At 40.8% G+C, this 25,157-nt stretch overlaps 1 protein-coding gene across 2 annotated transcripts; it reads left to right on the top strand.

Moving 5' to 3' along the window:
* Window positions 1-12,444: 12,444 nt before the first annotated feature.
* Window positions 12,445-23,522, top strand: LOC131232740 (RNA polymerase sigma factor sigB). 2 transcript variants are annotated; one of them, XM_058229203.1, is made up of 7 exons: window positions 12,445-12,670; window positions 15,603-15,766; window positions 16,116-16,721; window positions 21,139-21,369; window positions 21,469-21,609; window positions 22,686-22,886; window positions 22,978-23,522. In XM_058229203.1, exons 1-7 carry the CDS (start codon window positions 12,592-12,594, stop codon window positions 23,257-23,259), a joined length of 1,704 nt encoding a protein of 567 aa, XP_058085186.1. In that variant the 5' UTR covers window positions 12,445-12,591; the 3' UTR covers window positions 23,260-23,522. The 2 variants fall into 2 exon arrangements, with proteins under 2 accessions (XP_058085186.1, XP_058085187.1); XM_058229204.1 differs by having other exon boundaries at window positions 12,533-12,670; window positions 15,580-15,766.
* The last annotated feature ends 1,635 nt before the right edge of the window (window positions 23,523-25,157 follow it).

The following is a 25,157-nucleotide window of genomic DNA, read 5'->3' as shown; positions in this document are numbered from 1 at the left end:
TCTCTTGTTATTTTAATGTGGACCTTTTTAAAAAAAAAATAAAAAATAAAAAATAAAATGGCCTGCTGGCATTCTTTTGTGATAATTCCTTTTCCTGTTCCCCTTGGCTTGTTCTTCTCACTTTTTTTTTTTTAAAGAACAATTCTCATTATTGCCAATTGAGAGAATGCATATAAAGGGTCTGAATAAAGTACCGAATGTAAATTCTATATTAAGTGGGTTTTTTTTTTTTTGTGTGTGTGTGTGTCAAAATTTCTCATTTTTTAAACACATGCGAGGGTGCAGTAGATGTTCCCAGTTGATACGTCACCCAGCTCTGTATTATGGAAAGATGGCTCTATGAATTTGGATTTTGCAGGCTCTACAGGATCATTTATTGTAAAGAAAGTGGGTCTTTTTTTTTTTCTGGAAACATGGCTTAACTATAATTACACAAAGGAAAATGACTGCATACTTACCTACTGGGATTACTTTCTCCACCATCGGGAAAAGGTCCAGCGTGCATGAAATCCATGCTGTCAATTAGATACAGCACCCCTTGTTTGGCTTTGATCTCAAAAATTTCAACACTCAGGTAGGATGCCCCAAAAAATTTATACCTAAGACCTCTAAATTCACTTGGTATGACCCACCTGAGTTTTGGAATATTATTAACTTTGGGTTATTATTTTATCCATATGAGATGCATCAGATGAATGGATTGGATAGCACGTTAAATGCCACTGTAAGCCCTCGCAACTAATGGTGGACATTCCATCTTAATTGTTTCCTTTGCTGTGGCCTTTGTGAATTTGGTTTCTCATGATTTTGAAGTAGATAATGATAACACCCAAAAAGCTATAGAATTGTGTGGACAAGCTAGAAGTTGTGGAATCTAGATATTTACATGTTGATTACAAAAGTATCTAATTATGACAGGTATGAAAGCGATGGAAAAGGCATAGATTAGAGTGATATTAGAAAATTTTCTTTTAAAATGTAATTAGAAAATTTATTTTCTTTTATGAAATACAGGCAGATGAAAATGATCGAGTGAATATTATTTGGTCAGGTGTAAAGTACGTAGTGGATTATGGTCACTTTTGGGACATGGTTTACTTTTTTTTACACACAAACACACACCCCCACACACTCACACTAGTGGAATTTCACCACCTATGGATACTCGAACCCTTGACCTGGTGTTGAAACTCCTGAAAGTCTATCACCCGTGCAAGAGTAAGGATTTGGGACCGTGGTTTACTTGGGACGTAGGTTACTTTGATTCTTACATAATATACAATTATGTGTTGGAATTTTGGATCTGTAAATTTGTAATTATGGAAATTTGGAATTATAAAAGAAAATTAAAATAGAAATTCGAATAAAGAAGAATAGAAAAACTTATTGATTCAAAGCGTGAATAATCATCATCTTTGTCCAACATATGTACCAAAATGCCGCTAAGTACCATAGTAATTTATTTCATTAAAAAAATGGAAAAAAAAAATGAATTGTAGCAAACGCACTTATGATTATGAGGATGGTAAGTTTCTAACATCATGGAAATACACTCAAGAAAAAACTTTCCAATGCAAAACAGATGCTAATAAGATTTATCTAAAAATAATAATAAAATAAAGAGATGGGTTTTAGCATATGGTAGAAATATATCTATGATAACATGAAAGCTCACTATATTTTCTTCTATTGAAATATCTAAAGGAGGGCGCAATTCTTAATGACTTCCCATAAGAGGGCAATGGATGGTCCCAATTTATAAACATTTTTGGTGAAGAAAGAGACTGTATTACTCTTCCATTAGCTCCACCAAAATCATTTATGGACTCGCCTTTCTCTACTTTTTCCTTTAGTTCTGATGGGCATGGGTGATATTTGTTGTCGTGTGCAATTGTACCATGCGAATCCATTAGCTCCCAACGGAAACGAGTAACCAGATTATGTTTAGCCATATAGTGGCGTGCCTAGTGCTTCTATCTGTGAAACGACTTCATGTGGATCAGATCCACACCATCCATCCCTTGCGCTGCCTAATGTCTGAGCTTGATCCAGACCCACATGGATGTAAAACTCATGTGCGCCTCACCAGGAAACGATGTGAAACCATGCCAAAAACATGGTGTGGCCCACTTGAGCTCCAAAACATCGAGATTGTGGCGATAACATCAGCTGAATGGATTAGATGACATGTGTAAACGATGGTGGCTCCACACTAAATAATGTTGGGCATCCCATCCAAACTCTTGCCTCCTGTCCCCATTAGTGAATGGATAGGCAGAACCTCGGAGCCCGCCTGAATTTAACGTTGCGTTTGGGTCTCACCTTTTGGACACGGTTAAAAGTCAGGTGGGGTCAGATATATAGTCAGATATAGTTACTTTTACTATTAAAAGTTACATATATTTATATTTAAGGGTTATTAAGATACGCCAATTGGTTTAGTTAAAAAAGATAACCAATTAATTTTTTTTAACCATATTTTGTTAAGCAATGAATAGTGAAAAAGTTTTCTTCCAAAGTTAATATTTTAACTAAAAAAGCTTCAATTTTTATTTTTATTTTTGTTATGTTACTGGTGGTTTTTCTTTTCAACAACTTGTACATCTCTCCCTCCCTCTCCTAAAAACACAAGTGAAGATGGCAAGGTTGGGGTTGGACCTGGCCTGGCTTCACGCTCAAAGCCCTACGCCAAAGCTCCCCTCAAGCACGGCAGGGGCCTACCACAGTGGGCCCAAGCTTAACCCTAAAAAAATTAGTTGGACCCAATTCCAACCAAGCCTAGCTAGAAAATGGATAAATCATGTTCTCTGACTAAATGCTCTTAATCCATCCATTCATCAAGTGATCCAGACATTTAATAAAAAAGGCCTTAAAATAACAAAATTAATCGTCTGCATTCAACATGCATAAATTGCCTAACCGAGGATTAGAATGAAATGTGCAGACAAGCATACGAAGTTGGGTCTATAGTCCAGCTATAGGTTGAGTCAAGTTTCAGTGTAAAATTTTGATTTAAGTCATGCATGGCCTAACACATGTGCCTAAGGTCCAAGCTTAGTCCAAAGCTGAACCGGGCTTGTCGGACCGCTAAACCTATTGCCACCATTACCTAGAAGCCCTTGCCAGAAATATGAACTCAAAAACCAACTATCCAAATGATGGGCCCACTTTAAATGAATCATAACCAACCATATAAGAAATATGTAACTCAAACTAAATTGTTCAAATAGTGGGCTCCACTTTAAATGGAATATAGGACCACCCCATCTGAACATGTTGACAGCCCCGTGGACAATGGATCCCATGTACAGGAGCTGCTTGGGTCCGGTCCGGGTAAATTTTGGTCAGGCTGTGACTGTGTGACCCACCTTGATATATATGTATGTAGACACCCCACCTAAATCACAAAACACTATTCATGAACTGCCCAACTATATCCCTGATAAAGCTACACACTCAGGACCCTCTATCACCATTGGATGCCCAATCAAATTTAGAAGCTGAACTCCGTACTCGTTCTGGATTGAATTACCAGACCTGATCCAGAGATTTTCGATTCCTAACCTGTCAATTCAGACCATTGGTTAACACCCACTGAAATTCACAAATCCAGCTATATTATGGTAAAACTGCACTTATTTGCAAAGCCTTAAAAGCCACCAAAAGAAAGACAATGAAGTTGAACTTCCTTCTAAGGACAATGAATGGCTTAGAATGCCGTAGAAACCTGCCCTTGAAAGCAAGAAGAAAGATAAAATATGCATTTGCTGGACTAAAAATCACGATTAGTGTGTCATCGGCTCACTGTAAGCCGACAGACACCTGACGCCCTTTCTCACCAACTACAGATTAAGGTTCCACTCTAATAGATCTAGCATGACTGAAATTCAATAAGTGTCCACCGTCACCGAATGTCCACCGTTAGCTCTCCACAAGCCAATGGTTTTGTTCTATAAAATCAACCCCTAGCCGTAGCCTCAACTGATGGGTTTTTTCTCCTCAGAGAGAGGAGAGAACGAGTTCACTCGACCAGTCGAGTGGGCTGCTTAACTGGTCAAGGAGACCACTCGACCGGTCGAGTGGTGATCGACCCAAAGTCCAGCGAGCAAATTAGTTTGCTACTCCGTGGTGCTCAATCAGTCGAGAGAGGTACTTGCCGCTCGACCGGTCGAGGACTCTGCTCAACCAATCAAGGTTACGCAGATTCATATCCGGATTTTGTGCGGACTGTGTAAATTTAAAGCGGTTTCGCAATAGGCGCGAAAGGGAGTTGCCTAAACTATAAATAGGGGTCCTTAGGGCTGTTCTGAGGAATGCAAGAGAGTTTCTTAAAGCTTTGAAAGGGTTTGCTAAAGGGTTTAGGGCTATCAAAAGTATGTGTGTGTGTGTGAGAGAGAGAGAGAGAGAGAGAGAGAGAGAGTGAGAGGAAGCTTGTGGAAGGGAGGTTCTGCTCGTAGAGGTGATCTACTATGCACTTCACATCTCAGCATTTCTATGTCCTCGTAATCAATGAGATCTTTCCATTTTTCTTTTTGCTCTTATTGTTTATCCACTCTTGCGTGAATGAAGAATGATCCAAGTGGTGTGTGCTTGTGATCGATTGTAACGTTATATTTCATAGTAGATTGTTGATCTGGACGAGGTCCCGTAGTTTTTACCTCTTTGAGAGTTTTCCACGTAAAAATCTCTTGTGTCGTATAGTTTATGCTTTAATTTATTTCATTGCTTTGTTATCCCATAATTCTGGTGTTTTGGGAGGCTAAATTCTAAAGTTTTGTACAACAACCCCTAAGAAAGTGATATCAGAGTCAGGTTGGTTGAACGGAGTGAGATCGGTTCTAAATTATAGAAGGTGGCTTATCAAGGATAATCAGTTTCAATGGTTCTAATTGGATCATATGGAAGGCTAAGATAGAGGACTTGCTTTATTGCAAGGACTTGTATTCTCCAATTTAAGGCATATCAGCAAAGTCAAAGGATATGTCAGATGATGATCAGAAAAAGTTGGACCAGAAGGCGGTGGGGTTTATTAGACAATGGCTGGACGATTCTGTAGTCCACCATGTGTCTACAGAGACCTCAGGCGCTAGCCTATGCCTGAAACTGCAAGGGCTGTATGAGAGGAGACAGTCAACAATAAAAAAATTTTGGTAAGGCGACTTGTGAATCTCAAGTTCAAAAATGGTGGTTCTATGGTTAAGTACGTGAATGAAGTCAGCACTATATTGAACCAGTTCTCCGCTATGAAGATGGTCCTGAACGATGAATTACATGCTTTTCTATTGCTTAGCTCATTGGCTGATAGTTAGGAGACATTGGTGGTGTCTCTAAGTAACTCCGCGTCAGACGAAAAGATGTCCATGAAACAGGTAACCATCTCTCTTCAATGAGGATACGATGATGAAATCTCAGGGGTCCACTCAACAAGAGGCCCTTTTGACACAAGATTGGAGGAGAGGAAAAAACAGAAAGGCGGGAAGGCCTGAGAAATCAAGAGACAAGTCGAGTACCATGAAAGATGTTGAATGCTGGAATTGTGGCATGAAGAGCCACTGTAAGCATGAATGTCTTAAGAAGAAAAACGACAAGAAAGGAAAAGGAAAGGAGAAGGAAGATGAATCAGATTCCACTGCGGTCGCTTTAGATGGCGGTGTTGTAGTTATTCTTTCAGCAGATCATGATGTTTGTCTCACGGCTACGAGTTAGGACACCGACTGGGTGATAGATCGGGAGCTTTGTTTTATGCGACTTCACGCAGAGACTTCTTTACAAGCTACAAGTCAAGTTACTTTGGGACTGTAAAGATGAAAAATTCTGGTATATCAAAGATCGTAGGGGTTAGTGATATTTGTGTGAAGATCGATGTGGGCTGCACATTGGTTCTCAGGGATGTAAGGTATATCCCAGACCTTCGCCTCAACTTGATGTCAACGGGAAGGTTGGATGATGATGGCTATGAAAGCCGATTTGTTGGTGGGCGCTGGAAGCTCATCAAGGGTTCGTTGATCGCAGTCAGAGGGAAGAAGTGTTGCATCCTCTTCAAGGCAAGTGTCAATATGTGTAAGGGTGGGTTGAACGCAGCGGAAGATTTAGCTATTGACATGTGGTACAGGCATCTAAGTCACATGAGTGAAAAAAGGTTTCAGATACCAGCAAAGAAGCGGCTCTTTACAGACATAATAGGTATACCTCTCAAAACCTGTATTGATTGTTTATCACGGAAACAACATAGAGTTTCATTTGTTAAATCTACTTCTCATGTTAATAAAGTGCATGCATTAGATTTGGTTTATTCTGATGTTTGTGATCCTATGAGGACAAAAACCTTAAGCGAGGTATTGTATTTTGTCACTTTTATAGATGATGTATCTAAGAGGGTTTGAGTTTATACTTTGAAATCCAAGGACGAGCTCTTTGGTGTATTTAAATTATTTCATATTATAGTCGAGAGAGAGACAAGCAAATCATTAAAGTGAATCCACACTGATAATAGTGGTGAATACTTCGGTGACTTCCACGAGTATTGTAAGTCCTTAGGTATACGGCCTGAATAGACAATTCCTAAGACCCCCCAACATAATGGTGTGGCTGAGCGAATGAATCGCACAATTGTAGAGAGAATCAGATGCATGTTATCTCATGCGAAGTTGCCCAAGACGTTCTGGGGAGAAACAATGCACACGGCAGTGTATTTGATAAACAGGTCTCCATTAGCCCCGTTGAATGGAGAAGTACATGAGAAAGTGTAGATTGAACAGGATCCATCGTACAGTCATCTCAGGGTGTTTGGATGCAAGGCATCCGTTTACGTAACAAAGGACAAGAGGTCCAAGCTCGATATGAAGATCAGGCGGTGTGTGTTCTTGTGGTACGGTGATGAAAAGTTCGGTTACAAATTGTAGGATCCGAACGAGAAGAAGCTTGTCAGGAGTAGAGATGTGATATTCTTTGAGGATCAATGTATATAAGACATTTGTAAGCCAGATAATAACCAGCCTAGTTCAGGTGAGCTAGAGGACATGAATCCGGTTATTACTCCTGTGGTGCCTGATGACAGGGGAGTACAACAAGGTGTAGAGGACGAGAAAGTTCCTATGGAAGATGGACCGGGGGAGCAGCCCCCACTTGGTCCACCTGTTGAGCCACAGGTGAGGAGGTTATCTAGGGACAGACATTCATCCAAGAGGTACTCGTTGCATGAGTACATTATACTCACTGATGGAGGAGAGCCAGAAGATTTTCTGAGACCCTAGACGACGAACATAAGAGGGAGTGGTTGAAAGCTATGCAAGAGGAGATGAAATCCTTGCATAAGAACCACAACTATGATACTGCCTAAGGGCAAGAAAGCTCTGAGCAACAAGTGGGTGTTCAGAAAGAAGATTGAGCAGAAGAATTCACAAACGAGGTTCAAGGTCAGACTTGTAGTGAAAGGGTTCAGTCAGAAGAAAGGTATAGACTTCGAGAAGATATTCTCACCAGTGGTGAAGATGACATCCATACGGGTATTGCTTGGGTTGGCGGCTAGCATGGATCCGGAGATAGAGCAGTTAGATGTTAAAACTGTCTTTCTCCATGGTGACCTGTATGAAGAGATCTACATGTACCAACCAGGGGGTTTGAAATCAATGACAAAGAGCATATGGTGTGTAGGCTAAGGAAGAACTTATATGGGCTGAAACAAGCTCCAAGGTAATGGTACAAGAAGTTCGACTCGTTCATGTTAAAGCATGTGTATGACAGAACCGGGTCGGACCACTGTGTGTTCACGCGCTTAGTTCTGCTGTTATACGTTGATGACATGCTCATCATGGGAAAAGACATCAAGAAGATTGAGAGGTTGAAATAAGAATTATGCAAGTTGTTCGCGATAAAAGACTTGGGCCCAACTAAGTAGATCCTAAGAATGAAGATAACCTGTGACAGAAGTAGCAGGAAGCTTTGGTTGTCACAAGAACGGTATATTGAAAAACTCCTAGAGCGGTTCAATATGAATGCAACGAAGTCGGTCAGTACTCCACTGGATGGTCGCTTCAGAATGAGCGACAAGCAGTGTCCCAAAACGAAGGCAGAGGTGGATGAGATGAGAAAAATACCCTACACATCAGCGGTAGGAAGTTTGATGTATGCTATAGTGTGTACGCGTCCAGATATAGCATATGTGGTTGGTGTTATCAACCGATATCTTGTCAATCCTGGCAAAGAGTATTGAGAAGCAGTGAAATAGATACTGCGGTATCTAAGAGACTCATTCAGGTTGAGCCTATGCTATGGTGACGAAAAATCTATGTTAGAGGGCTATACAGATGTAGATATGGCAGGTGACATAGACTCCAGGAAGTTTACATCGGGGTTCATATTCACGTTTGTAAGGGGAGCGGTCTCTTGGCAGAGCAAACTATAGAAGGTTATAACATTGTCGACAACTGAGGCCGAGTACATTACAGTCATAGAAACATGTAAAGAGATACTTTGGATGAAGAGGTTCTTACAGGAACTTAGCCTGAAGTAGGAGCAGCACGTGGTCTATTGCGATAGTTAAAGTGCTATACACTTGAGCAAGAATCCAAGTCAACACTCCATGTTGAACCACATAGAGATTTGGTATCGCTGGATCAAGGATACTTTGGAATAGAAGATATTACAGCTTGAGAAGGTTTACACGGATGATAACGGGTCAGACATGATGACCAAGGCATTGCTCAAGGGCAAGTTTGAAGTTTGTACAAACTGGACTAGTTTGAAAAAAGCGAATTTCTCCTGAGTCGGAAAGGGAGAGATTTGATAGATTTTTCCTCCTTAGAAAGAGGAGAGAACGAGCTCACTCGACCAGTCGAGTAGTGCTCGACTCAAAGTTCAATGAGTAAATTGGTCTGGGACTTCGTGGTACTCGACCAGTCAAGGGAGGTGCTCGACCGGTCAAGGACTCTGCTCGACCAATCGGGATTACTCAGATTCATGTTCGGATTTTGTATAGACTGCGTAAATTTAAAGCGGTTTCATAATAGGTGCGAAAGAGAGTTGCCTAAACTATAAATAGGGGTTTCTAGGGCTGTTCTAAGGAATGCAAGAGAGTTTCCTAAAGCTTTGTAAGGGTTTGCTAAAGGGTTTAAGGTTATTAAAGGTGTGTGTGTGTGTGTGAGAGAGAGAGAGAGAGGGAGAGAGAGAGGAGGGAAGCTTGTAGAAGGGAGGTTCTACTCATAGAGGTGATGCACTATGCACTTGACATCTCAACGCTTTTACGTCCTCGTAATCGGTGAGATCTCTCCGTTTTTCTTTATTCTCTTATTCTTTATCCACTCATGCGTTAGTGAAAAAGGTTTGATCCAAGCGGTGTGTGCTTGTGATCGGTTGCAACGTTCCACTTCATAGTGGATTGTTGATCTGGACGAGGTCCCGTGGTTTTTTCCTCTTTGAGGGTTTTCCATGTTAAAATCTCTTGTGTCGTGTGGTGTTTGCTCTGATTTATTTTATTGCTTTATTATCCCATGATTCTAGTGTTTTAGGAGGCTACATCCTAAGGTTTTGTACAATAGCCCACAACATTAACAACACTAGAAGATTCATAGGGATCAATGGTAAGTAAAAAAAACAAGCTTATAAAGGGATTTCTACCATCTAGGAAATTCAAAAGGTTGATGTATCAATACCTAGGTCTTGCTTAACACAATAAAAGCTAATTGTAGAAAGTGGACTTATTAGAGAAAGTCAGCCTATTTAAAAGTAAAGTTAGAATCAAGGATGTACTACCATCCCTTTGGATTAAAAAGGATATCTAACTTCACATTTTCTTTCTCAAGTCTCAATCAAGCTTAGAATGTAGTTCATTGCAAACATTTTAACATATTATCTATTATCATATGCATTTTAACTACTTTTATTTTAACTTATTTATCTATTTATTTTGCTCGTTGGCCCGAGGTCACTTGATTCCATGTAGCAAAACTAGTAAGTATTTTATTTTACCTACCCGGTCCTCTTGTAGGATTACACAATACATGGCAACTTCATTGTAGATTTAAAATTTCTTTAAAAGCCCCACATTCTTCAAAGTAGAGACCACACGAAGTGCAGGTAAGAAAATATGCCTAACCCCCTTTATCATCTATAACCGAGATCCTTATCTAGACATTTGTAGCCGTAGGTTAATCACACGAGTCTTTCTTTTAAGTGAAGGAATTTTAAAATCCCCTAGCCTTAAGGTAAGTCCACACACTCTAATCGACTGTGGACACAAATGAGCTTGATTAGCTAGTGACAACTCCAAATAATCAAATGTATACCCTTTTTTATCATCTTAAAAAAGGAATTGTACAGCTACGAAAATGAGGTAAAACTAATCAAATCATATGAACATTGAAGCGCAACACAAAAAAGTATGGAAGCATGAGTCTCCTCCCCTTCTCTTGACGGACTATCGTCAAGAAAGAAGTCGAGCCTGCAGGCTGTGTTCACAATGTGTTATATATTCACACCATTTGTTTAATTATCGAGCCTATTTTAGGAAATGGGCAAAAAATAAAGCAAATCCCATTCTCAGTTGGACCACAACACATGAACTCAAGAAACAATTCTGATTGACAAATAAAAACTTCGTGCGGGACAACAAGGGTTTGTATCAGGTTGATATTTGTGTTTTCTTTCACGAGTGTCAAATGGTTGAACGTGAAATAAACACTACGGTGGGTTATAGGAAGTTTTCAACGGTGGGTGTTCAATCACCTCCGTTTCCAAAGGCGTGGCCCACCTCAAATTGGGATCTGTTTAATTTTTGGGTGTTCAATCACCTCAGGTAGACCACACCACTAAAAAAATGTTGTAGATAAACATTAACAGATTTTGTGGGCCATAAAACTTTGGGATCAAGCCGATCTTTATATTTTCCCTTCATCCAGGTCTTTTTGAGATTATCAACAGCCTGGGTGCTAAATAAACATTACTAAAACCTTACGATGGGCCCTTTGGAATTTATAACGGTGAGTCACTTAATCATCATTGTTTCATGTAGTGTGGTCCACCTGAGATTTGGATCTCCTTAATTTTTGGGATCTAGTTCTAAAATAAGATGGATAAACGGATGGACGGCGTGGATATACAACTCATCATGAAGTTGACCCCACTGGGTAACACCTAATCCCCTCCCATCCGTCACGTGCCGATGCGTTAGTAGTAGAGTAGATGCCCCTGTATGCGTATGCGTACTTGGGCCAGCGCGGTTCTTCCCCAATCACACGTGCCTGCCGATCTCCCTAAACCAGCGGTCATCGGTGTCCTACTCATATAGCTAAGCTACCCAAAGATGTAGCTTTTTATTTATTTGACCATTCCATTTTCTTTTCTTTTTTTTCCACACGTGGAACCGTCCGTCTCGCGATGTGCATTGCACTATATTCAACAAACGAAGCTTGGAAATGATAAAAGTACAAACAGGTGAAACCACAGATCCACAGCTCTCCAACATAACGTCCCATTGTAGCATATCAAATCGTTACCATCCACCCATCTGGTGGGCCCTATCATGGAATCACTTTTTGCACTTTTAAGTCAAAGGTAGTACGGGCGCCGAGACCAACGGTTCAGATCAGACTTCAGATTGATAAAACCTACAATCCTATGCACCTTGGAAAGAAAGCATACAATAACTGTTTTTGCAAGTACAAGTGGATCGAAACCGTCTGTTAGGTCTAGCTCAAAAATCAGATTGATTGATGGGTGGAACATTGGATATTTGTCATTTTTAAAACTGTGCAGTGAAAGACAACCAACAGCGTAACTTATGGTCTACGATATATGTATGATACGTAGGGTTATATGAATGAGCGGTATGCCATTGAAGCAATTTATAAGCGGTTGGTGGGGGATCAAAGATGGTTGTGGATCGCCTGGGCTTATGTTTGTGAGAAATCCACCCCATCCATCCGTTTTTTCAGCTCATGTGAGAAATACTCAAGTGGGCCACAGGAATGCGTGCCGTTGAAACCTTCCCCGGGTCCACCGTGATGTTTGTATGCCATCCAAACCTTTTCATAAGGTCATTCTCACTGGGATGAGCCGAAAACATACAAATAATAGCACGATGCAATACTTCCGTAGCCCCGTGAATGCTTCAACGGTGGGTGTTTAATCCCTACGGTTGCATGTCGTGTGGCTCACTTGAGTTTTGTAGATGCGTCATTTTTGAGCTCATGACCTGAAATGAGATGGAAAAAACGGATGAAGAGGTTAGATTTCTTCTCACAGACATCAAGGTGGACCGCAGCTAGCGGTCGGGGGTGGCAGGTAACGAAGGAGAATGTATACGTATGTATAGATGAGAGTGCGGGGAGTGGCTGAATGAGAAAAAAAAAAAAAAAAAAAACAGAAAGAAAAAGGATAAAAGATGGAAGCGGCTTATCCATCATTCATCAACCTAAATAAGTGTACTTTTAAGTGTAGAGCCGCGGATGTGTTTCCTCCTCAGCCGCAGCTATGAAAGTAAGACCGAACCGTCTTATCCATTTCTCTCTCCCACTCTCTCTCTCAATCCTCAGAATCCTCAGAATCCTGGTTCGAAGAAAGGACATGTCCGCCTGCATTTGATACAAGTAGCAAATGGCATGCCTTCTCCCTCAATTCTTCAAGTGTCCGTCTGACACTGCCACCCTTCATTTCAGGGCACCACCCCTTCATCGTAAGCAACCTCTTTTCTCCTTTCTCTTCTTCTTCTTCTTCTTCTTCTTTTTCTTTTCCTCTTGCTTATGCTAACTGAATGCCAATTAATTCAAATATATAAATAAATAAAATTCAGATGCCTTCAAATCCCAACTCCCCAACTCCACTTGCTCTGAATTGAGGGCCTCTTCCTCACCATTCATAACAACAATCACACTTAGTTGACTCTTTGCAATTATATTCACTCCTCCATCCAAACACTTCCTCTGCCTCCGACGAGGTTTTTATTTTTATTTTTGCCTTCCTATCCCTTAGACTGGCATATTTGATTGGAGTTCGACACTGGTCTTTTTAGATCCGTTGCCAATTTATTACGTTTTTCCATTCTGTTTGAGATGAGTCAAATGACTGACCAGAATTTCAGTTTTGCGATGGTTTACGAGTAGGGATTGTTCTGTGATCATGTTCTTAATTATATTACTCTTTTCTTTTCTTTCAACGATATTAGGGTTCTTGCCCACCTGAGATGCTAGATATCTGTAATTGTAAGTGTGATTGGACGCTACATTCCTGACATCCCTCACTCCATTGTTTTCCATTGGCAAAACTTTCTTGTTGAACCATCTTTTAGCAGACAAGTTCCAAACAAATGTATGACTTTACAGCATGATAAATGTCCCAATCTGTGATTTTTCTGTCTTTTTTCCATAGTTATCTGAATTATTTTGTGTGTGGATGGTATTTTTCTCTTCTTGTTCTGGAAATTCCACAGCTCCACTGACTCTGTGGTTTCTTAACACTATCTACCTGATAACTATTCCAGTAGATTTGTTTTGCTAAGCTGGGCATTCATTGAGTGACTATTGTTCTGGTTATCAATTGCAAGGATCCTTCTCTCGACATGCACAGCAAGGATGTGCAATTTACACACAATGAAAATGGCAGCAGAAGTCATAGGAATTTGCATTCTCAATATATATATATATATATATATATAAGGCACCAGATGTCAAGTACAATTTTCACTTCTTCTTTTGAAAGTTTAGTAAGTGTCAATACGAGGCGAGCATAGGTATTTGGGTACGGAACTGTTTCCTAACTCCTACATGCGGTTGGATTCATTGCAATACCTGGTCCAATGAAATTGAACAAATCAATTGTAATTTCTTTAGATTCTTTTTTAGGGCCCGGGATCTTGCAATATTTTTATTTATATTTATTTATTTATTTTTTTTTTTTTTTGGGGGGGGGATTAGCTTGTTAGCACACACCCATGTCAGTACACACACTCTAAGTTAGCCACCCCCACTAGGGATCGATACCAAGACCTCAAGTGTTGAAACGAGGTATCTCCACTCAGTCTGCCAGTTGAGCTATGGATCTGGGTGTGGGATCTTGCAATATGTTTCTTTTGAGCTCAACTTGAAAGAAACCTAAGTGCAATTTAAAGGTTACTTCCCCTTTATGAATACCAGGAACCATCGTTAATTTTTGTCATTCCCTCTTTATCGAACTAAATTTTCCCAATTCGATTCACTCGTGCATCCAAACACAACCTTAAGTAACTTAGGATGGCTTGTGGTTTGAGAATTTGATCTAGTTAATGGTTATCTCTATTAAGAACCGAGAAAAGATCCGACTTATGAAAATTTTGATATATGATGTGAATTGTAACCTTGTGATGGTAAGTTTGTGGCTCTGGATTAATTTTTTGTGTGTGATCATGTTTATGTGGTTTATTGTTAGCAAAAATGGTACTTATGAAATATAATATATTTGGTAGCTTTAGGGTGCATTTGGTTGCACCAAATACTATGAAATTTCATGATATTTTGCACCAAATTAGACTGATTAATTATGAAATTTCACGATTTTTGGTGCAACCAAACGCTCCCTATTTGATGCAGTACAATTAACCACTTGCTCTAAAAGCTCAAACTATTAGAGTATGACGAATTAATCCATTTATCTCATAGCTTAGGCCCTACATCTCATGGGTTAGGACCTCGGCTGAACCCCCATCGTGGGCTCGTGGGCCCCAAATCACATGGGCCGCCTACCTCAAGTGTGTCCCCACATCCCACGGGCTACCCCACTCGAGCCCGGTGTGAAATGCCCCTGCATTAATCACCCCCGGCGAGGAGTCTCGAACACGAGACCTCCCTCGTGGGCCCCAAATCACATGGGTCACCCACCCCGAGTGTGTCCCCGCGTCCCACGGGGTACCCCACTCGAGCCTGGTGTGAAATGCCCCTGCATTAATCACCCCCGATGAGGAGTCTCGAACACGAGACCCCCTGCTCTGATACCAATTTGATGCAGGATAATTAACCATTTGCTCTAAAAGCTTGAACTGTTAGAGTATGGCGAATTAATCTCTTTATCTCATAGCCCAGGCCCCACATCTCATGGGTTAGGACCTTGGCCGAACCCCCCTCGTGAGCTCGTAAGCCCCAAATCACATGGGCCGCCCACCCTAAGTGTGTCCCCGCATCCCATGGGCCATAGGCTACCCCACTCGAGCCCGGTGTGAAATGCCCCTACATTACTACTGTTGTCTGTTTTCCATAGGAAGGCTAGGGAGTTCGGGTTTGGAAGGTACCTCAGGTGCCTCATTAGGTGGATCTGCTTCATATCATGACTTTGGGATCATGGTATCTTAGAACTTGAGGGCTTTTTGTGTCAGTCCCAGATCTATCTACTAGTTGGTTTAAATTGTGATGCAATCCATATTTCGGGTTTCAGTTCAGACTTCTGTAAATTATGGGTGCCCATTCCTGATAATTGACAATCATGCTTTCCGTAACTCACTTATTCCTGCTGATGCTACTTTCAAGTTTTTTTTTTGAAAGATAACTCATTGGGTTGGCTGTCAGATAAACCTTCAATTGACAGGTTTGGTTGATATTTGCTCATTAACAATTCCAGTGATTGGATGGTTGATTGTGCAGTGAAAGCCAGAGAGCCTGTTTGTTTCCGGCAATGTGTGTCATCATCAACAACAGCAGTGATTGGTGTAGATAATCTGAGGCTCCCTTCTTTGGAAGATCAGTCAACTTCATCAGCAGCTGTTAGACCCTTGACATATCTAGGAGCCATTGGTCCTCCTGCAAAGGTCAGAATTGATTTATGTAGGGGTACAATAGCCTCCTTGTTACATTTTCTTTCTTTCCTTTTTTCATATGACCAGAAATGCTTCGTGTTGAAAACAACATGGCAAAACTTTGTAGCTTCTGCTCATTTTACTTTGTGGGCTAAAAATTGTGTGGATTATCTCAAAAGCTGTGGCTTCTTCTTTTCTTTTTTTTTTCTTTTCTTTTCTTTTCTTTTCTTTCTTTCTTTCTTTCTTTTTTTTTTTTTTTCTAGTTTTTGTGCAAAAGGAATGAAATGTACACAGTAATTGGGTAAGTTTGTTAGTCTTTAGCTTTGCTATATAATCTCTGTGTTCATTGATGTTTATGCAGTCTACTTTTGAGGCCACGTTGGCTTCGGAGTTACTTATCACTGGTGAAGAGGCTGTAATAGCAGCAGCTGCTGCTGAAGCAGTTGCTCTTGCTAAAGCAGCAGTTGAAGTAGCCAAAGATGCAGCTCTGTTTGCCGGAACAAGCCCATCGTTGAAGTCTGAGAAGCCAGAGGATTTTCCATCTGAAGCTGACATTCTGCGACTTGAGAGGGCAAGACTCACAGAATTGGCACGAGTTGTCACAACAGGCCATTCCACCCCAGCTGACACTCAACCAGAGGAAGAAAATGTTGCCCAACTTTCCACTAAAGATACTGAAAAATCTAATCCAACAGATAATGAACTTGAACTCCTACAGATGCAGCTCTCAGAGAGCATAGCTGTGAGGTCTGAGCGTCAAACTGAAAGAAGAGCTAGAAGAGAAAGGGCAGCAGAGAAGGCTGCTGCAACTGTTATCTCTGTGAAGTCTGGATCCACTCCCCGGAAAAAGCGGTCTTCCATACAAGATATAGATTATTCTGACCCCTTACGCTACTTGAGGGGGACTACAAGCACTGCAAGGCTTCTCACAGCTACCGAAGAGCTCGAGTTGTCAGAAGGAATACAGGTGAGATTTTAAGATCATTTAGAACTCAAGAAACAGAATTTTGGGAACTTGAATGTGTTGCAAGTCATTCTGGCATTAGGTGTTTGAGGTCGAAAATGATTTAGCAACTTGGTTTGCACATTAAGGCATTTTCTGTAAGTAGTTTGCTGGCACATTCATGCAAGGGACTTCTTTGATTTTTTTTGTTTTGTTTTGTTTTGTTTTGTTTTGTTTTGTTTTTTTTTTTTTTAAAAAAAAAATTTCTATTATGTGCACCGGAGCAGCTGTTATGACCTCTCTGTGACTGTACTCTTCATGATTTACAACCTCTTGATTAGGGGTTTGAAATTAAGTCTGAGCAGCTGTATGTAGAATGAAGATTGGCTTACACAAAATAATTTACAAGGATGGATGGACATGACTGTGACACCATTATCTCATTATTAGTGAGGGAGGGACTGCATAGTTATAAATCGATACAGTGAAAATATCTGCAAAAATGGGGATCCGTTTGATGGAAAGGGTCAAAGAAGTCCAAGCAATGTAGGTGCTTATTGTGGTGTGAGGAACCACTTGATAAGGGATTGCAGATAAGCTGCTCCGGTTTCATAGACAAACACCAAGAAACTGAATCCTGTGCCAATAATCAGATAATCTTCTAAACTAACTAGGAGACAAAACCACTGTAAGAAATTTCAATACAATTAGCTGATGAAAGAACTACTAAAATCCCCATACGATAAACCATTGTAAGAAACTATTTTGAGTCTCAATGCATCCTCTGTCTTCTTCGTCTATGTGTATCCCCTTTCTGGTGATTATGTTGCTGGAAGCCTGCCTCTATCGCTATAGGGTTTGCTTCTCCCCGCCACTCACCCCATCTTTTTCCTGGGACAAGATCTGTGTCAACTCTTCCCAAATTTTGACAAAGAGAGAATTTGAGACCCTAAAAAAGTTTTTTTTTTTTTTTAATTCTTTTTAATTTTTTATTTTTAATATTTGCTTTAAGATAAATTTCCTCTTCAATCTCCTCCAATGATAGAGATGCAATTTTATTTTATTTTATTTTATTTTATTTATTATTTTTTTAAAGCTACGGGGATGCATTAAAGTGAAAGAGAACTTACAGAGCGGGGTTGCTAAGATAGCAAGCCAAGAAACTACAAACCTAAAAAAAGAAAATTAAAGTCCTTAAGACCCAAAACATAGGAAGCCCATTCGATCAGCAAAAACTTAGCAAAAGAGCCCACTAACTGAGCCGAACTGTGAACATCATTGAAATAGCGATCATTTCTCTCCTTCCAAATAGCCCACCAAATGGCTAGAATAGCCACCCTCCAGATACGGGTTGTAGAATTACTGAAATTAAATCCGTGCCAATATGCTAACATAAAGGGAGCAGTACTAGCGAGACAACCAGTGACATTGAAACGAGAAAAGAAGTCGCACCAGATTTGGGAAATGAAAGGACAGTGGACAAAAAGATGGTCCACTGATTCCTCATTCCTCATACAGCAAAGGCAGACATTGACCAACTGCATGCCTCTCTTCCGCAGGTTGTCAATAGTTAAGATACGGTTTCTAGCCACCATCCAGGCAAAGCAGATGAACTTGGGGGGGGGGGGGGGTGGGGGTGGGGAGGCTTGAGATTGCAGCGCAGGGGAGGGGTCATGAGAAGAGTATTGGGATCTGACAGAGAATACACCCGATTTTTCCTTTTTCCAGATGATGGTATCTGAGACTGTAGACTCTGGGACCAGCTTGGATAGGCAAGCCATGAGGTCAATGTAGTCATTGATCTCCCACTCGTGAAGATTTCTGACACACGGAACGTTCCACACCACACCAGCAGGAGAAATAGTAAAATGATTAGCAACCATATTGTCTTTATCAGAGGCGATACCGAAGATACTAGGAAACCTGCTTCTCAAGGAGCTATCTTCCACCCATGGGTCCTCTCAGAATCTGATTGCGGAACCATTTCCCAGACAGAAACTGATGTTTTGAAGAGTAGGCTTTTTGGAGCGAAGAATACCTTTCCAAACAAAAGAAGCTCTGTAGTTGCTAGTGTCGTTGGTCCACCAGCCACTCGGAGAGGAGCTGTATTTACCTTTAATGATCCTATTCCAAAGGGTGTTCACTTCTACCCCCAATCTCCAGGTCCATTTGCCCAATAAGGCGCTGTTCATAACCCTCAGATTTTTAATACTTGCACCCCCTTCCTTATGATGTTTACACACCTGTTTCCAGTCCAGAAGATGGAGCTTCTTCTGGTTTTCCTTCCCACACCAAAGAAAGCATCTTCTAAGTTTGTCAATCCTAGCCAGAACAGAGGAGGGGCATCTGAACAGCGACATGAGGTAGACTGAGAGGTTGGATAGGGCAGCTCTGATAAGAGTTAACCTTCCTCCTATAGAAAGGTAGCGACACCTCCATCTGGCGAGATGCATTTTTTTTTTAAAGAAAGGTAATAACAATTTTATTAGAAAAGCGTCGAGAAGGCGCCAAAGCTGTACAAAGAGAGAAAACATTCACCCAATAAGGCACATTATTCCTAGAAAGTAACCTCCCCTCTTGCATGAAGCAGAATTCCTTCTATTGAGATCCAGGTTCCATGCAAGCCTTCTTCCATCTCCTCATTCAGAATCTCCAAGAGGGACTTCTTATCCCAGATGTCAAAGCTGCCTTAGCTTCTGAAGTTGAGCTAGATATAAAGAAAGACCTATTCTGGGATATTTTTCCTCCCAAATCTTTTCATTCAGGCCCAATTTCGTGCTAGCCATTCTTAAGTTTAAAGGAAATTTACTGCAAAGGACGTCCAGAAAGGAAGTTTCAATATTTTGATCAACTGCTGGAGAGAGCTGGATTGAAGATTCAAGCCTCCTCTTCCCTCATCACAAATCTAGAGCGGATCGTTTTCGATATCTTCAATCCGACAATAACATTCGGCCCATATCTTGTAAATTTAGTTCTGAAGGATTTTTTCAACATAATATGACCTTTTAAAACTATTATAGCCCTTTCACCATTGAAACATTGTCAACCAAACAAAAACAAACTCCCAACCTATTCCTATCTGGCGGCACACGGGAGTTAACACCTCATAAAATTTTCCATACTTCCGGAATTGGTACCAGAATTCTCCATGCTTCCAATCTTCACGAAAGCCTTCAATGAACAGAGACAGTATCCTCTGGTACGAAAACGACGTGAACTTTGTCAGGAAAGATAAGTTTCTACCCCACTTCGTAGCTTTGTTCCATTTTTTGTAACTGAGATCCAAGGTCCATCACTGGCCACCATTATTGAACTGGTGATAGGTGCCAACTATCAGAGCTCTACTTGACACTCACTTGAACCATGAATGGGGAGGCATCTAGGACATCACCTCAATCTGTATTTCAGAGCATGTGGATGGACTTCAAAATGATGAGATGATCGGAGTCCTAAACTTCACCAACCACACGAATGATTGGGGAGGCACACCACAACATCCCTTTTCTCTGTGACTCCACAGTGCCAAAACAGTGTTGATAGGCCTCAATGACGTGAAGGAAACACAGTGCACAGAAACAGAGTCTGTACTCGAGCAACAGTAGGATCTCCAGGTTCCCACTCTCGGTTCTGACTTCTGCACAACATCTTAGGGAACTTTGGGGTATTCAAACTTTTGAGAATTTTGAAGGTGCTTTGCAAAGTTAGGCAAATCGCTAGTTCTAATTTTGAAGTGGTACTGCAGATTCAATGGATTTCTTAACTCCACTATATTGTTCTCGAGGGCCAGGAAGTTCTGACAAAATGCCTATTCTTCTGGGGAATGACCTCTACGGCTGTATTTTTGCCACTAGAAAAAATTTCCGGTCTAAGTTGTAACCAGAGATTGATAAAATAGAACTGCTAGCCTGGTAGAGAAAACGAAAAAAAAGAGTCATCCTTGGCAGCAACTTTTGGTTCTATATCTGGATTGATCAGTGTGGTCCTGCCCCATTGTAATTTGAAGCTGTTAAAGTAAAAGTACTCTCCTAAAATTAGAAAATTAGTCTTTGGGGAATACCTTTCCATGAGATATAATCTGCTTCCTATTGTTTTAAGTTTTGGGGTCGATCCTTTTTCTTTCTTTCTTTCTTTTTTTTTTTAAAAAAAAAATTAATTTTAATTTTTTTGTGGTGGGGGTGTCAAGGTCTGACACTGCTTGCAAGACCTCAGTCAGTAGGAGCCATTAGGTACAGATTGTGTAATTTGTTGTTTTGATCAATTTCTAATTCATATTTGGCTCATTTCAAGAGCTCTATATTTTAATCATCTCCTGAGAACTTCAAATGAATGTTTTGGATTTTCCTCTATATTTTACCAAAGAAAAAGCATGCAATAGTTAAACAAGGCTAATTGTGCTTCCAGTCTGATATATGGTATCTTTTCTGTTACAAATACAATGCAGGACCTATTAAAGCTGGAAAAACTCCAGGAGGAGCTTGCAGAAAGATATGGAGGCCAACCCACCTTTGCTCAATGGGCGGCGGCAGCTGGAATTGATCAAAAGACCCTAAGGAAGCGCTTAAATTATGGCATCCGTTGCAAAGACAAAATGATCAAAAGTAACATACGGCTTGTTATTTCTATTGCAAAAAATTATCAGGGGGCTGGGATGAACCTCCAAGATCTAGTTCAGGTTCCCCCGTGTACTGTTAATGAATATGGTTGCCTGTGCTTTAGTCCAATCAGTATTACAATCAGCATCAGCCTTTTTGATATTGGTTCTGGTTTACAGGAAGGATGTCGAGGCCTGGTAAGGGGTTCTGAAAAATTTGATGCATCAAAGGGTTTCAAGTTCTCAACCTACGCACACTGGTGGATTAAACAAGCAGTTAGAAAGTCTCTTTCTGATCAATCCAGGACAATCCGATTACCAGTAAGTATTCATCCAAATAAATTATATATTCTCCCCAGTTTCCACCACCAGCACTAGGATGTCTTTCTTGAAAAGATGCACACAAACTGGATGCCGTTGAAGTCTCAAAATTTGGGTCACTTCCATTGTCTAAGAACTCTTGGGGTTGACTCAGGAATCGGTCAGGTTGACTTGGATTGGAATTAAAATGTACTGATTTCATATATGAATCGAGGCTCAATGATTAATACTGAAGCTTGCCTGAGTTCTGCATCGACTCGGTGGATTGGCTCAGTTTTTTTTTTTTTTTGAATAAATATAATTTACACAAAAGTGATATGTTAGGGATCCAAACCTCCCACTCCCATCTTTGAAGAAAGGGTTTTGCCATCAAAATTATGTGGCTGTTTAGTTGATCAATGTTTGACTATCTAAAAAAAATACACCACCCACCACATGACCCTATCCATCTCTAGCATCTCCTTTGAACATTTGGATAATATCTACGATGATTGGGACCATTGATCCATTGGCCCACTTAGTTGATTAATTGGAGTCCCAAAATCACAGAAAAGCAATCTCAGCCACCATGTCAGTGCATGCAAATGGACAGCTAAAGAAAATTGGAGCAAAACAAAGGAAAAGAAATGGGAAGAAAGGAGAGAATTTTCCAAATTCAATGGGCTAATGTGTAACCATTGAATGACTGAGAAGATATTTCATGTCACGTGACAGCCAGCTGGCATATGGTCCATAACATCTCAAACATGTAAGCATTGAATGTGGAGATGCAGTGGCACCCATCTTTTTAGCTCCCATCTCTCTTCTTTAAAAGACAGGAAACTTTTTAAACAAGTAATTGGAGAAGATAACCGGTGCCACTCTGCTTGCATATCAGAAAAAGTTATACGGTCCTGCTCCATCAAAATGTGAATGTCCCACTGCTCCTATATGTGCAAGTGGGGCCCACGGTATGGTGATCCAAACCGGTAACCTGAGGAATATTTTGAGTTGCAATACTGATACTGTGTTTTGTGCTGCGTTGCCTTAAAACTGCTATTTTAACTGCTATCTCAATATATGCTGGGCCTAAACAGTTTCACATGGTTGAGGCAACCTATCGAGTAAGGGAGGCTAGAAAGCAGTTGTACAGTGAGAATGGAAGACATCCCGATAATGAAGAAGTTGCGGAGGCAACTGGGTTGTCTATGAAGAGGCTTACCGCGGTGCTACTAACCCCCAAAGCTCCAAGGTCTTTGGATCAGAAGATTGGGATCAACCAGAATCTAAAACCTTCGGTCTGCACTTTTCTCCCATACTATATCTTTGTGAGGTGTATGTGCCTGCAAGCCATATATTTTATCTGATGATTTGTGTTGCCATTTTTAGGAAGTGATAGCAGATCCTGATGCAGAAACATCAGAAGATGTGCTGATAAAGCAATTCATGAAGAAAGATCTGGACAAGGTGTTGGACAGCCTTAATCCAAGGGAGAAACAGGTAATTAGATGGAGGTTTGGATTGGAGGATGGAAGGATGAAGACGTTACAAGAAATCGGGGAGCTGATGGGTGTGAGCAGAGAGAGAATTCGGCAGATCGAATCCTGCGCTTTCAGAAAGCTGAAGAATAAAAAGAGGACGAAGAGTTTAAAGCAGTATTTGCTTTCATAAGCATCGTAGAAATCCAGGATTTTGTGCTGCAGAGAAGTATAGAGATTCAAGGCCTCTCTCCCTTTTGCAAGAAAAAGGAAATTTGTCCCTTCCATTCCTTCCCTTTTTGTATTGCAACTTTATTTATTTCAGAATCTGTGAGATCAGTTGTGCAGAGAAACAGAGTCGTTGTCCGTCAAAGTACAGGTTCGAGAATCATGAGTCATAAATGCCCTGGTTCATACCTTTGGAGCATGCATAATGGATCATTTCATTTCCTTCAATTAGGGGGTAGGGTATTATTACAACCAAACCAAGAAATTTAAGTTTAGATTTCAGAAGCTTATTAATGCAGGAGCATTTTCAGACCGGGCTCGAGTGGAGTGGCCTGTGGGATGCTTTCGGCCGAGGACCTAACCAATGGGATGTGGGGCTTGGGATATGAGATAAAGGGATTGATTTATTATGCTTTCAGTTCAAGCTTTTAGAGCAAGTGGTTAGTTGTCTTGCATTACTTATTTTATATATTGGCTCATTCATTTATATAAGATTTTCGTAGATATAAAGAGGTGAGAAGACACTCCCATACTTTCAAGAAAAAAAAGAAAAAAAAAAAACGAAGGATATTTACTCCCTAACTTCTTCTGGATTGAGATTGAAGCTTCTCTTAGGCAGCCTCTGCGTGCAGTGAGGATAGTACGTAACCTTCCATTTCTGTACCACATGTATGGCCTGCTTTTGGACCAGTGTGTGTTAACGGGGACGCTGATTAGGTACTACCCCACCTGTTCTGAGCTTGGGACAGTCTGGGGATCGAGGGGTCACTGTGATGTATGGCTTTCATCCACACCATCCATCCATTTTTCCATATCATGGCTTTTATCCACACCATCCATCCATTTTTTTCATATCATTTTAGGTTATTAGCCCGAAAATAAGGAAGATCCAAGGCTCAAGTAGACCACACAGTGGGGATTAAATTCCTACCGTAGAAAAATTCTTGAGCACCACCAGTTTTGGATCAAGCTGATATTTGTGTTTTCCCTTCATTCAGGTCTATATGACCTTATGAACAGGTTAGGCCCTAGGAAGGTCCCCAACAAATTTTCAACAGTAGGAATTTAATCCCCACTGTTTGGTCCACTTGAGCCTTGGATCTTCCTTATTTTTTGGGCTAATAACGTAAAATGATATGGAAAAACGGATGGACGGCGTAGATAAAAGCCATACATCACGGTGGCCCCTCAGAGCCCCAACCTGGGGGGTGGTACCTAATCCGCATCCGTTTACAGGATATACCACCTGATGATGAATGGCCCAGATAAGTGATGAATACTTGTGTGACGCCAGTGTGTGTGATAAGGAAGACCAAGAAGTGGGGGTGTTAGTGGGTTAGCAATGATAAGAAGGGAGCAATGGTTGAAACTTGTAAACAACAGCACTGGGGAGTCTGGATGAGATGCTTGGATCAATCAGATAAAAATATAAAGAGCAGTGCCAAGTTTGCAGGGCCGCACTGTTTGGGTAGTCAGCCGCGACAACATGATGGAACCCTGCTCATTTCTGCTACACGAGCGTGTTGAAGATCCTACCACCAGTGATTGTGAAAAGCACATATAGCTTGAATGCCTGGTCAATTAGTAATTTCCATTCATTTGCCACATGTTCCCCACGCTCTAGATTTTGGTACATGTTATATGCACCATGAGGGCCATTGAATGAACGGAAGTCACATGGCATGCTGATAAAAAGTGGACATCATTTCCGTGTGATCAGACTTCTGTGAGTGGGTTCATGTCAGTGGTCCAAACCATTGATTTGACCAAATGCATGACCTAGAGTTGCTGCCTCAATTCGAGATCCTAAACTTCAATCGATGGCCCAAAAGACAGCGGTTAAGGAGAGCTCCAACATGACCT

This window comes from Magnolia sinica, chromosome 18 (assembly GCF_029962835.1).
Source record: "Magnolia sinica isolate HGM2019 chromosome 18, MsV1, whole genome shotgun sequence".
Taxonomy (NCBI): domain Eukaryota; kingdom Viridiplantae; phylum Streptophyta; class Magnoliopsida; order Magnoliales; family Magnoliaceae; genus Magnolia; species Magnolia sinica.
The sequence above is the reverse complement of the archived record's forward strand: the minus strand, read 5'-3'. Positions and strand labels throughout refer to the sequence as shown.

Bases quoted from the DNA above. Each gene is read 5' to 3' on its own strand.
- LOC131232740 (XM_058229203.1), top strand. From the start codon at position 12,592: ATGGCATGCCTTCTCCCTCAATTCTTCAAGTGTCCGTCTGACACTGCC. The intron at 16,722-21,138 runs GTGAGATTTTAA...AATACAATGCAG, and splicing joins AGTTGTCAGAAGGAATACAG to GACCTATTAAAGCTGGAAAA. The intron at 21,370-21,468 runs GTTCCCCCGTGT...TCTGGTTTACAG, and splicing joins ACCTCCAAGATCTAGTTCAG to GAAGGATGTCGAGGCCTGGT.